The sequence below is a fragment of the Podarcis muralis genome, chromosome 11 (assembly GCF_964188315.1).
Source record: "Podarcis muralis chromosome 11, rPodMur119.hap1.1, whole genome shotgun sequence".
Lineage (NCBI taxonomy): Eukaryota > Metazoa > Chordata > Lepidosauria > Squamata > Lacertidae > Podarcis > Podarcis muralis.
The window spans coordinates 6,694,405-6,707,406 of NC_135665.1; the positions used below are offsets into that span (position 1 = coordinate 6,694,405).

General features: G+C 44.1%; 1 protein-coding gene across 3 annotated transcripts in view; it reads right to left on the reverse strand.

Moving 5' to 3' along the window:
* Nucleotides 1-13,002, reverse strand: part of RASEF (RAS and EF-hand domain containing) — a 39,915-nt gene that overhangs the window by 17,319 nt on the left and 9,594 nt on the right. Inside the window, exons 2-9 of one of the 3 annotated variants that reach the window (XM_028748785.2) lie at nucleotides 9,337-9,357; nucleotides 7,667-7,813; nucleotides 5,992-6,082; nucleotides 3,369-3,464; nucleotides 2,333-2,410; nucleotides 1,400-1,515; nucleotides 1,227-1,295; nucleotides 385-469 (exon numbers count right to left, since the gene is read on the reverse strand). In XM_028748785.2, the coding sequence (XP_028604618.2) occupies nucleotides 385-469; nucleotides 1,227-1,295; nucleotides 1,400-1,515; nucleotides 2,333-2,410; nucleotides 3,369-3,464; nucleotides 5,992-6,082; nucleotides 7,667-7,813; nucleotides 9,337-9,357 (703 nt within the window). The remainder of the gene's footprint in view (nucleotides 1-384; nucleotides 470-1,226; nucleotides 1,296-1,399; nucleotides 1,516-2,332; nucleotides 2,411-3,368; nucleotides 3,465-5,991; nucleotides 6,083-7,666; nucleotides 7,814-9,336; nucleotides 9,358-13,002) is intronic. The other 2 variants (XM_028748786.2, XM_028748788.2) reach the window with 2 other exon arrangements.

Genomic DNA, 13,002 nt, shown 5'->3' on the forward strand with positions numbered 1-13,002 from the left:
ACTCCGGCAGGAAGGTAAACGGCGTTTCCGTGCGCTGCTCTGGTTCACCAGAAGCGGCTTAGTCATGCTGGCCACATGACCCGGAAGCTGTACGCCGGCTCCCTCGGCCAATAAAGCAAGATGAGCGCCGCAACCCCAGAGTAGGCCACGACTGGACCTAATGGTCAGGGGTCCCTTTAGCTTTTTAAGCTTCATTTAACTTGATGGGACTTGCTTTTGAATAAAAGTGCACAAGATCACACTGTGAGTTACTTTGGCATCAAACCAGAATGACTACATTATTTCCATCACTATCTTACGGCTTATATTGGTATAACCAAGAGCAAATATTTATATTACTGCACAATTATTTAAACATATTGCTTATGCAATGTCGCTGCCTACCAGCGATCTGTTGTACATGCTCCAGCTATTCTCTAATGCGCTTCTTAAGCCATCGTTGCTGTCGTGAAGTTTCCTGTTGGCTGACCTAAAAAAACAAGCCAGGACAAACAAAATTATTCACATTCAGAAGGTATCAGAATTAGATTGCAGAGTTTCAATCATCTGGCATTTTGAAAGCCAACAGATAGCAGGGCGTTTAATAAGGTGACCTTGACTTTTGTGATAGTGGCACAGTGGATCAGTATAAATCATTGCATCAAAGACAGCACAAGGAATCACATTAATGCCATTTAGACTCTTACAGTAACCCCAAAGTAGGGGGGGGGGAGATTTTCCTATATCACGTAATGCTCCCTGAATGGTCCTATAATGGGGAGGGGGGGTTGACTGTTCTGTTATTTTTCTGGGTCTAGCTTGTTCTTTTTAACTTTGCAAGTTCCTTTGGCAGGTGATGCAGCAGCTGATATAGAGGCATTAACCTGTCAGCAATTCGCTAAATTCAAAGCCAAAGCTGATTTCGAGTTGAAAGCAAAAAGGCATAATTAAGATACTGCAGGTCTGAGAGACCCCATAAATGTAAAAAAAAAACCCACAAAACCACTAAATAACTAACTAAATCAATGATTTCTTGATATGTGAACAAACAGCCTTCAAGGAATGCAGTCCAAAGGCTTAACCGTCTGGCCATAATATTTAATATATCAAATGAGAGGGCAGAAATGCAGGTTAGGGAACCAGCAAAACTTTTCATTACAGCCAAGTACATCTGCTTTTCTCTCATTTTATTATGGGTGCTCAAGTATAAAAGTCCATAAATAAAAAGTGATTTATTGGCAGCTTACTGTAGAATGTCTATCTGCCTCTCCAGACTATCTCTGTCTTCCGTGTATTCTCTGATCATTTCTAGTTCTCTGGAAAACAAAAATTTGCACAATTATTTTTCTTTACTGACCAGAGTATACACAGGGAACTAAATAACCAATTTTCTACAAATACGACTACTGAAGACTCTTACCTTTCTGAACTCAAGCTCTGATCTGCAAGATCGCTTTTCAAAGTATCTAACTCGCTCTGAAGGAAAGCGATATTTGTCTGTGCTTCCATAAGATCTTTCTTAAGTTTCTGGTTTTCCTGAAAACAAACCAGGGGAAAACAATATTACTGATTAAAAATCACTTGTTACATATGTAATGCACGTTCAAAAATACCTAAAACTAAAATATTCACTGCTACTAACTACGAAATGATAATATGAAAATGCTTGATGTGCAAACTCATAGCCCATTTAAAGTGCATAAATGCCTCAAGGCCAGTCTACATGTTACAGTCCTACATGGAGACTCCTCCACAAACATCTGTAGAGAAGACATACCATATAATGCCCCTAAGACATGAAAGTGTCTCCAGTCACTGCTGTAAGTTCCCATGTCTGCTAATGGTGATGGCAGCATGGAAATTTCATGAAATGAAAAGTAAACCCAACATGTACTTTCCAATTAGGTTTCCAATATGAAGAGGTGACTACACGGAAGTTATTCTAGCCGGCCCCAGATCAGTTAATATTAACCCAACCTCACTTAAAGAGCTTGAGGCAATATTTGTTAAGAAACTGGGTCTACAGAACAGAACTGGTCAAAAATATTTTCCGTGAGAAAGAAATGAGAAAGTTATTCTTACTTTGAAAAGCCAGAGTCCTGTAATACCTATACATTCTCCATTGCTAATGTGTGAAAATGACACCCAAGCATGATATACGCAGCTTAAACAGTATAATTTCTTCTCCCTCTGAAATGCCAGTCATCCTCCTTTACAACCTCAACAATTTTCAAGAAAATGCCATCGCCCAACAAGCTACTTAAATATGATGGGTGGTAAAGATACCGATCATATCGAAACGTGACAGGCGCAATGATCACCCCGAGTAGGAAAATTATAATGCAGCTCATACCAAGGTCAGATCATGTATCCTGTTCTTTAATGCCACCAAATCTTCTTTGTGATGAATGTTTTTAGATTGCTCTTCAAGCTGAAACAGTAAAGACACTGTGATTGATGTAACAAAATAACTTTGATGGACACATTAGAATGCATGAAGAGCAGTAGAAAGGGATCAAGCGGTACAGTGGGTTTTTAAAAAAAACAAAAACAGACAAACTACAAAGCATTTCAGTACAGCCTTGAAAATAAGACAAAAACGACTATCACAAAAACAGTTCCTTGCCAGCTTGCCGGCTCTTAGCAACTTTAGCCCATTTGTGGAACATGGAAAGCTGCCTTCTACTGAGTCAAACCACTGGCCTGCCTACCTCTTTAGTGTCTACACAGACTGGCAGCTGTTCCCCAAAGTTTCAGGACAGGGGACATTCCCAGAACTACCTGGAGATACTGGGGAATGAACCTGGAATCTTCTGCATGTGAAACTGATACTCTGCCCCTGAGCTACAGTGGTGTGCCAATAACCTACAAAGGCAAGGAACTGACTGCTTTTTCATTTATGAAAGGAACGTCTCCCCATCTGATTAGCTAAAGAGGATTTACACCCATCACAAGCAGTAGGTGGGTGGCTATTTAAAGTTTGCTTTAGTAACTGTGAACATTAATAATTTTATGTAGTTATTTGGATAATATAAAACAGTAATTCTCAAACAGTTCTCCACACACACACACACACACACACAGTGCCACAGATGCAGTCTTGAGTGCAGTGAAACCCTTACTGAGACCTGACATCATCGTTTATGAAAGCACTCTGAAAGCAACTGGTTCCTTCCTGTCTCAGAAAGCATGGCTTTGCAGCCCTTCTTCTCCTTCAACTCATAGACTTCAATCTTACAAACAATCTTCCAGCAAGATGAAGTTCCAGGCTGATCCTCTGAAGTGTGATATGCCCTTAATTACTTCAAAGATAGCAGCGAACGTATCAGAGGATTGAGTCCCAATAAATTTGTCACAAACACCAGACCGCAAAAGTCAGCACAACTTACCATTTTAAGTTTTTTTATTGTCACTTGGAGCTCATCCACTTCAGCTTCGTATTGGCGCTTGAGGTCATTCAGAGCCTCTTCTGTTTTCCGCTTCTCCTACAGGCACAATATATTTGTTAAATTACAAATGGCAGGCTTAAGCAATGTACTTTTACACCATCACATGTCTGGGAGGCATCTCTTCCCATTACAGTGCAATAAAAATATTTTGGGCTACCCTTAATGTTTCTACACGTGGCTATGCATGTGTGAGAGTTGGACATATACTTATGGATACATGTTGTGCGGGACGCGGGTGGCGCTGTGGGTAAAAGCCTCAGCACCTAGGGCTTGCCGATCGAAAGGTTGGCGGTTCGAATCCCCGTGGCGGGGTGCGCTCCCGTCGTTCGGTCCCAGCGCCTGCCAACCTAGCAGTTCGAAAGCACCCCCGGGTGCAAGTAGATAAATAGGGACCGCTTACAAGCGGGAAGGTAAACAGCGTTTCCGTGTGCGGCTCTGGCTCGCCAGAGCAGCGATGTCATGCTGGCCACGTGACCCGGAAAGTGTCTGCGGATAGCGCTGGCCCCCGGCCTCTTGAGTGAGATGGGCGCACAACCCTAGAGTCTGGCAAGACTGGCCCGTAAGGGCAGGGGTACCTTTACCTTTTTACATGTTGTGCAACCCACAATATGAAAAGAAGTGCAGGGAAATCCCATGGCACTGACAAGCAAGCACTTAAAATACGAGGTGACTGTGTCATAAGTCAGCCCTGCATCAGTAATAACTGTGTACATGGTTACCATTAAAATTTATAGTTCGGTACTAACCCACAAAGTAAATATCACCGAAGGAGTGCATTTACATTTGGGGTGTCATACTTCTTAAAATTGCAAGCAGCACTGAATGAAGGACAGAGTAAAGAATGATAAGTGAAATAAGTCACCACCAGGCCAGCCTTGCTATTTCTATCTAGGTGGTAAATTGACTGATACTTGGCAAGATGCTTATCAACTCAGACATTCCATTGTGTGTGTGTGTGCTTAGGGAAATACTGATACATTTATAAGGTGGGTTCAAAGTCCATGGTAAGGCCAGTGCTCAGAGATCTGTGGGATCAGCTGTGAATTACCAGCTGCGGTTTGGACTTCACAAAGAGCAGCCTCACTGCCTCCCCTACTAATTCAACAGCGGAGCTAAACGCTTCAGAGCCTCAGGGACATTTTAGAAGTCACATGTGGTCAGGTGTGCAGCCCTGTCATTCCATCGCTGCGCACACACAAGCTCTTAGGGCAGGCCTGCACAACTTGTGATGTCTTCTACAGTACACGCATCACAAGAGAAAGGTAGTCTGCTACTCAGGTAGTGGGCCCTAACTAGATGCTTAACAAGCCCCCCATGTGAAGTTCCAGGAAGACAGCAAAAGGAGGAGGTTTATCAACACTTCGGTATGCATGGCTGGTGGGGTCAATTGCCTAAGCGAGTCACAACTTGGGCCAGCTTGCCTTAGGCTTGGGGTAGGGAAGCTGTGGCCCACCATATGTTGCTGGACTTAACGCCCCTCATCCCTGACTACTGGTCATGCAGATGGGAACTGGAGTCCAGCATTAACTGAAGAGCCCAATGTTCATCACCTGCGCCTTAGGCGCAACTGAGAAAGCCCTCTCAATTGTGGACACAACCTTTGACAACTCAGAGGCTCCTTCAATGAGTAACTAAGCAATCAAAATGGGTGGGAGGAAGAGTTGCTTGCATGCAATTTAAAGAACCTGTGCTCTGTTGAATGTGCAGTCTGGAGGTACTGTATTTTTTGCTCTATAAGACTCACTTTTTCCCTCCTAAAAAGTAAGGGGAAATGTGTGTGCGTCTTATGGAGCGAATGCAGGCTGCGCAGCTATCCCAGAAGCCAGAACAGCAAGAGGGATCGCTGCTTTCGCTGCGCAGCGATCCCTCTTGCTGTTCTGGCTTCTGAGATTCAGAATATTTTTTTTCTTGTTTTCCTCCTCCAAAAACTAGGTGCGTCTTATGGTCTGGTGCGTCTTATAGAGCGAAAAATATGGTACTTAGGAATGAAACACAGAAATGCAGCAGCTTAAAACTTCTACATTACTACTAGTCAGAAAACAACTAGTTCTAATTCTTCTATTAGGGCCTGTTTTAGGGCCACCACATTTAAGGGATCTGTATGCTGACTGCTGCCACACAGCAGGCAAGTTGCTTGTCCATCATGTGGATCAGGCAATTTCTCAAAAAAGTCACACACACAAAAGCTGAGCTAAAAGAAAACTCTTGGTATAGATACAACCAGATACAACCAAAAATGTGCATTTAAGAAAAGAAAAGTTCCAATTAAAATGCACATCAGCCTCTATCTATCTGGCCTAAAAAATGTTTCTCACAGGCACTGAAAACAGCACCACCCCAGCCACCCTTTCCTTATTAATGCTCCCCACCCAAAAACTGAGGTGGAGAAAGCTCTGACCTTCATACCTTTCACATCCATGGCAAATTGGGAGGAGAAAGAATGCAGAGAAAGGTTTCATGTATGACGCCTCAGGCACAGAAGCCAGAATCTCGTCACTAATTTTCTTAAGCAGAGAAGCCAGTTCTAAAAGAAATATTAGGGCTATAAACATCAACTATTCACCTCCTTCTTGATTTTATGCTCTGCAGCCTGTATTCTCTGGTCCATCTCCTCTTCTAGTTCACCAAGCTGCATTGCTGCTTTATCTTGTGCTCTAAAATGTAAGCATTCACACAAGGCCATCTTGAGAAACTTCAAAGAAAATTGAGAATACATGGTTTGTTCCATCCCTCACCTGAATTGGTGGCTCAAGGTGTTCCAAGTCAGGCATCTGGGGAAAGGTGAACAAAGACCTTGGTCTCATCTGCAAAGCAGCATCATTCCACTTTAAACAATAACAGCTCCCCCAATGCATTCTGGGGACTGTAGTTCGTAAAGAGTGCTTGAAGTTTGAGATCCCTATGCCAGTAATAGAGCTATAATCTACAGCAGTGGAGTCCAAACTTTCTTCAAAGAGGGCCAGATTTGATGAAGTGAAGGGCCATAAGGGCTGACCAAAGGGATAACCAAAGTTGTTGAAGTTGTTGAGCTTTTTTAGGGTTGAAGTTGTTGAGGTTGTTTTAGGATTTTACCCCAGGAAATAAACTGCCACAAGGGCTGCATTAAACTGACTGGTGGACCTGATTAGGCCCCCAAAATGGACTTTGGACATGCCTGATCTACAGAGTAGTTCATCAGACAGTACCACTTTCCAGGAAATTCTGGGAATCACAGCACTTTGGAAAGAACAGGAGGTTTCCTAACAACTCCCAGCACCTCTTACGAATTGCAGTTCTCAGGCAGGAAGCCGTGGCCGTTTAAAGTGGTATGATACTGCTTTAAATATATAGTGCAGACCGGCAACTCCAAATTAAAGTCACCTGATTCTCATTACTGTCATTAAAAGCAACCGAATTATCTTAGCATGGTACATGCTACACAGATATCCCAAGCATTGTAACTGCTTAGGACATCCAATTACCAAGGCTGTGACTGCAAATGATGTGCAGAACTGTATGTGAAGTGGTTTTTCACACACCATTCTGAACATCTTCTAATGGCAGCACAAAGAAGGCAGCTTCATTTTCCGCTTCCCTTTCTGCTGCCAACTTCCTATGATGTGTTACCACAAAAAGGTAGATCAGCTGGGACCTAAAACTGTTGCTTCTCATGGAATAATATTGGATATATACCATCAGCAACAAAAAGTTCAAACACATTTCACCAGTCACATCGGCCTGGATGGCATACTGCTTGAACAGTCCATAATTGATAACTATTTCCTTTTTACATATGTGTGTTCAAAGGTATATAACCTTAAAGTAAAACAGACTTCTGAGAGGACATTTTTTTTAAAGTTACAATCCTGATTCCATAAGGAAGGAATTTTGGTTGTGTCCAGCCACATTATACTCACTGAAATGAATGAACTTAAGTTGGCTGTGTCCATTAATTTCAGTGGGTCTACTCTGAGGAGATAACCCCATGATTGCAAGGAAAAAACATAGCATGAAAAAGAATGATATTGGGCTAATAGTCTGCCTTTGGATCTTAAGCATTTCATTCAGCTTCTCAGAGACTCCAGGTCAACCAATGCTAATTTGGACTTCTCACACCCACCAGCCTCATCCGACACACAGTGAAATTTTGGCAGTTGAATGCTGCCATTAACATTATCGTGTGACTTTAAACACCACCATGTACTGCAGGCAAAAATGGTAATTGTTTCACTGTGAAGTACAAAACATTTGACTCTTACCTTTTTACAGCTATGGCTAAGTTTTCCATCTCTGCACTCTGAAGCTTGATCTCTCGAATAAAGTTCTTAATAACATGCTCATAAGGTTGAATTAATCGTGGTTCCACGATATTGATGTTCTGATACAGAACACTGACCTGTTCTTGCCTGGAAGAGGAAAAAAATTACTAATTAAAGCATATGCAGATTTTCTCACAAATAATCAGTTTATATCTCATGCAGAGATGGCTGTTGAAATGGCGAAGGAAAAAGCACTCCTATTCAGTTTTCGCGGGTTAGGCTTTCGTACCATGAACCAATTATATTTAACCCTTACAAAATTGTTAGCATTTCTTTGGTTATTGGCATCAACTCAGAAGAGATCTGGATATCTTCAAAACAATATTACAAAATGTTTTGGAAACAGTGCACAATAATTAATGCTTTTACTGTGGGGACAGAGGCAACTTCTGCACAACTTTCTGAGGATCACATGCCAGTGGGAAGGTGAGGTCAGAAGCAAAAGTAGGTGAAGCAACAAATGTAATTCTTTGCCTTTGTACGGTAGGCTAGTTTCTGCTCAGGCGCATCTCTATCTTCCGTCCAAGCAAGAGGTATAATGGGAGTTTGAAGGTAAATTGCAGCCAGACAAACACTCTTTGGGGTGCAAAGCAGGGCCAGTGAGTGGTGTGGCCTGGGGAGAGTTTGGAGGGCCAAACAGAAAGGCCTGGAGGGCCACATCTGGCTCCTGAGGTTCCTCACCACTGGCTTATGTAAACTTGGTAGAAACCGGTTTGCTCCGTGTAAATGCCAACTATGATACTGGTTTTGTGCCCAGGCATGTGCTGGGATAGCTTAGTTCAGGGGTCGGCAAGGTTTACCACGCCTGGGCCGGTTCACTCCAGCGGAGATCCCTCCGTGGGCCGGATTGTGCGCGCGCAATTGCCGGCATCTGTGTATGCACAGGCGCGATTTCCGGCGCCATGGAAGCAAATCCCCGTGCCACGCTGAGCCAGTTTAGAACAGTGTGCAGGGACTCACCGAGCGGGCCGCTCAGTTCGGGAGTGGCTTGTGGGCCGGTTAAACAACCCCAGTGGGCCGCTTGTGGCCCATGGGCCTTAGGTTGCCAACCCCTGGCCTAGTTGGTAGAGCAGGAGACTCTTAATCTCAGGGTCGTGGGTTTGAGCCCCACATTGGGCAAAATTCCTGCACTGCAGGGGGCTGGACTAGGTGATCCTCGTGGACCCTTCCAACTCTAGAAATTGCTGATTCTCTGTTGCTGGCCCCGCCTCCTAGGCATCCATGTGTGGGACCAGATCCCTGCCTTTATGAAGCCTTTGGGTGAGCAGCTGCTTGCTCCTAGGCTTCCATGCAAGTGGCTCTCCTGATCCCATGGGTGGCCTCCTTGTGTCGAAGACCACACACCCAGCAGCTGCTTCAGCACAGGCTTTGCCAGTTCAGATGTGTGCCCCAATGAATGGGGGCCAGGGCCAAAGGGGCCAGCTCTGCTCCCCAATAATTGTGTGAAGAATATATATATAGTGCAAGGTTTTAGATGCAGGATAAACTTTAGAGAAGTGGACAGAAACCAGCAAGCACACGCCCATGCACGGTTAGTAAGAAAGGCAGCACGATAAAAGCTTTTCTAGGATGCTGTAACAAAAATTAACTTAACTCAACCGATAACCTACCATTGGATGCCACTGGCGTTCCTGTTGGGATAATTAAAGATAGTCAATATATATGATCTAGGAACTGCAACCAAAATACTCATTGGAATTGGTGGTGGAAGAATCAGGGCAAACTGAGGTGGTTTTGGAGGCCAACTTTCATGGCAAATAATAATAATAATAATAATAAATGCCCCACCCATCTGGCTGGGTTTCCCCAGCCACTCTGGGTGGCTTCCAACAAAATATTAAAATACAATAGTCCGTCAAACATTAATAGCTTCCCTAAACAGGGCTGCCTTCAGATGTCTTCTAAAAGTCTGGTGGTTGTTTTTCTCTTTGACATCTGCTGGGAGGGCGTTCCACAGGGCGGGTGCCCAATTTTATTTTTACAGAATGGTAAGCAAATTTTCAGTGCATCTTCCGTAAAATTGTCCAGACATGTAGCTGTCTTAGTTGGCTGCCGCAAAAACAAAACAAAAACAGTCTTACGTCATCTTAAAAACTAACAGATTTATCATGGCATAAAATTCTGTGGACGACGGCCAACCTTGTCAGGTGCACGAACTGTTCTCCTCAGTTGGCAAGTATGCACAATGGGAACGGGGGGAGGGGGGGAGATATAAACAGTGGCGCAAAACAACAGCGAGAGGCCCTGTCTGAGACAATTGTGTGCAACGTTCAAATGTATGTAAGATAAGCAAAGTGGCAATTCACTATGGCAGTACGTTAACTCACCCCTGTAGTGAGAGGGGATGCCATTGTCTCTATTCAAGGCTAAATAAATAGAATCAAATTCCCTGATAAATTCTAGTCCAACAGCTTCACACTGTGGTCTCCCTTTGAAGTTCCTTTGTTTTAGACTGACAACTCAGTGAGCAAAGTGTCCTGGGAGACTGAAATGTTCGCCCACTTGTTGCTTGAATGTTGCCGTTTCTTTATGTCAGATCCGTTTCCCATTTGCTCCTTTGTGCAGAGACTGACTTGCTTGTCCTGCGTTGACCACAGAAGAGCAATGCTGACAAGGACGCACTGCGTTGGGGAATGACCCTGGATGGCATGGCTGATATTACGAAGGAGAACAGCAGTGCGGCCTGAGGAGATATGTGAAAAGAACTGGCACCTGGGCTGGATGCAGCAGCGTCTGGCCAAGGCGTTTGGCTCGGTTATTGGGCCTGTTGATATCTTTCTGAGTGCTCTGAATAATCAGAGAAAGCGTTTGAAGTGTCTGGACAGCTTCCCTCACACACTGGTGGACAGGCAATCTCCTGGACACGGCATCTTTCTGGGGACACTCTTCCAGACTGGCCTTGTAAGGGGCATCAAATATCCTGACATATCATTTTCAACAAGCAGAGCAGGAAGGTACCATATTTTTCGCTCTATAAGATGCACCAGACCTTCCTGGAGGAGGAAAACAAGAAAAAAAATATTCTGAATCTCAGAAGCCAGAACAGCAAGAGGGATCGCTACGCAGTGAAAGCAGCAATCCCTCTTGCTGTTCTGACTTCTGTGATAGCTGCGCAGCCTGCATTCACTCCATAAGACGCACACACATTTCCCCTTACTTTTTAGGAGGGAAGAAGTGAGTCTTATAGAGCAAAAAATACGGTAGGTTCACTTACAAAAAAAAATCCACACTTTTTTTTTTAAAACAACCTACTTGCATAAAAATCACCACAGCCTTGATTCAGTCAAAGTTATTAGGTACGTAAGACTGAATCTCAGGAGGGATAAGGGTCATTTAGCGGGTTCAGTGCCAAGCTGAGATTCGAAAAAGAGGCTTCCATTTCATAGCTCTGAAATGTTCAGACTTCGCCAACCTAGTTCCCGGAAGATGTTTTGAATTGCAATAGTGCGCTGTAGCCCAAAACACCTGGAAGGCACCAGGCCAATTTAATAATGGCATATAAAAGTTGCTTGCTTGTTTGTTTGTTTGTTTGTTTACCACCGCTGTCAGGCATGTTTAAGCCGCTTTGTGGGTCAAATGCTTTTAAAGATTTTTCTCAGGGGAAAGCGACAGGTTTTGTTTCTGCATAATGGCCCATGGCATGCATGCATCAGAGCTTGTTACTTTATTTATTTATTTATTCTACACCCCACCATCTCAACTTCACAATACACATCTCCCCACAGCCCTGCCCCCTCCCTTTCCACAGAGCCCTTGTAAACCTATCTTCGGGAGCTGAGGAGCAGGCTTCGTGGCCCTATTCTGACAGTGCTACCTTTTGTTCTGGTTCTCAAGCGCGTCACAGCTGCTGTTCTTGGAGATTTTTCAGCTTCAAAGATTAAACAAACAAGAAGCCTGAAAGAAGGGAGGTTGAAAGCTTAAGGCTCAAACCCCCCGCCCCCAGCCATGCTGTTCAGTCTGCGCCTGCTGCGCTCGGCTAGGAAGAGCCGCTGCTGTCACAAACATATGGCGGCAATTGCGGGAGTTTGCTCAGCTTATTTGATCTCAAAAACCACAATATGGTTTCATTGTTCCTCGCTGGCCCAATTACAACTGTCAAAAGAGCTTGATTCAGCAGACTCCGGCGGCCTACATTTATGCTGTGCCAGTCAGGTGCAAGGAGCGAGAAAACACACCACAGGCAAGCGCAACAGCGCAACCCTCTCCGGAAGCACCGGGAGTCACAAGGAGGCGATGGGGTCTTTTTAAATTAGAGGCGACAGCGGGCACTCACCTGAATGCTTATATACAAAAAGGCTGAATGAGATTTGAAATTAAAAGCATGCGTTGGCAACTGCTACCACCAGCCCCAGAGCCATTTTGGAAACAGAGAGGTTTTTTAACTACGGTCAGCTGGGAAGGCAAAGACACCCTTAATCTTCAGTGAATGGCAACGCCACCAGTTAAAGGCTTCTGCGGGGCGGCGGCATTGTATGGGCCATTCAACAGGAACTCCACAGCACCTTCACGGAGGCACAGGGTACCAGAAATAGAGATTTACAAAGCAATAGAGAAATATAGATTAACAAGCAGCCCAGTCTTCAACTGGGTTGGGTCCCACTTTCAGCTTGTGGCCTGGTCTAAGGTCGGTCACAACAGTAGCACCAGACAAATATATGAAAGAAAGGAAAAGCGTTGGGTTCCCAAATGCATGTTTGGATTAAAGCAGGCATAGGCAAACTTGGCCCTCCCGCTGTTTTGGGACTACAACTCCCATCATCCCTGACCACTGGTCCTGTTAGCTAGGGATGATGGGAGTTGTAGTCCCAAAACGTCTGAAGGGCTGAGTTTGCCTATGCCTGGATTAAAGGCAGGTGTTCAAAAATACTGAAGACTACTGCTCTGCTAGCTAGTCCATGAAATTGCATGGGGCATTAAGAGGAAGGGGCATGTGGAAATCATTCTTCCCTCCTGCAGTTTGTATCCAAGTAAGTTCTTCTCGGAGTAAAACCACGGAAATTAAGGGACTTAAGTTAATCATGTCCATTAACTTCAATGTGTCTACTGCTAGTATGACCAAGACAGGATATAACCCCATGTTTCAGATCACTTGAGATTATTGTTTCAGAGCAACCTCTACCCCTGATTATCATTACCTCTTACTGTAGCTCAATTGATTGAAATGGCACCCTGGTAACTTAAAGGCTGCAATATTCCAGGAGAAATATGTGCAAGTTGGTTCATCAATGCTGCCGCCAAATATTGTGACCATTTGTTGAAAATGAATTATTAAGGAG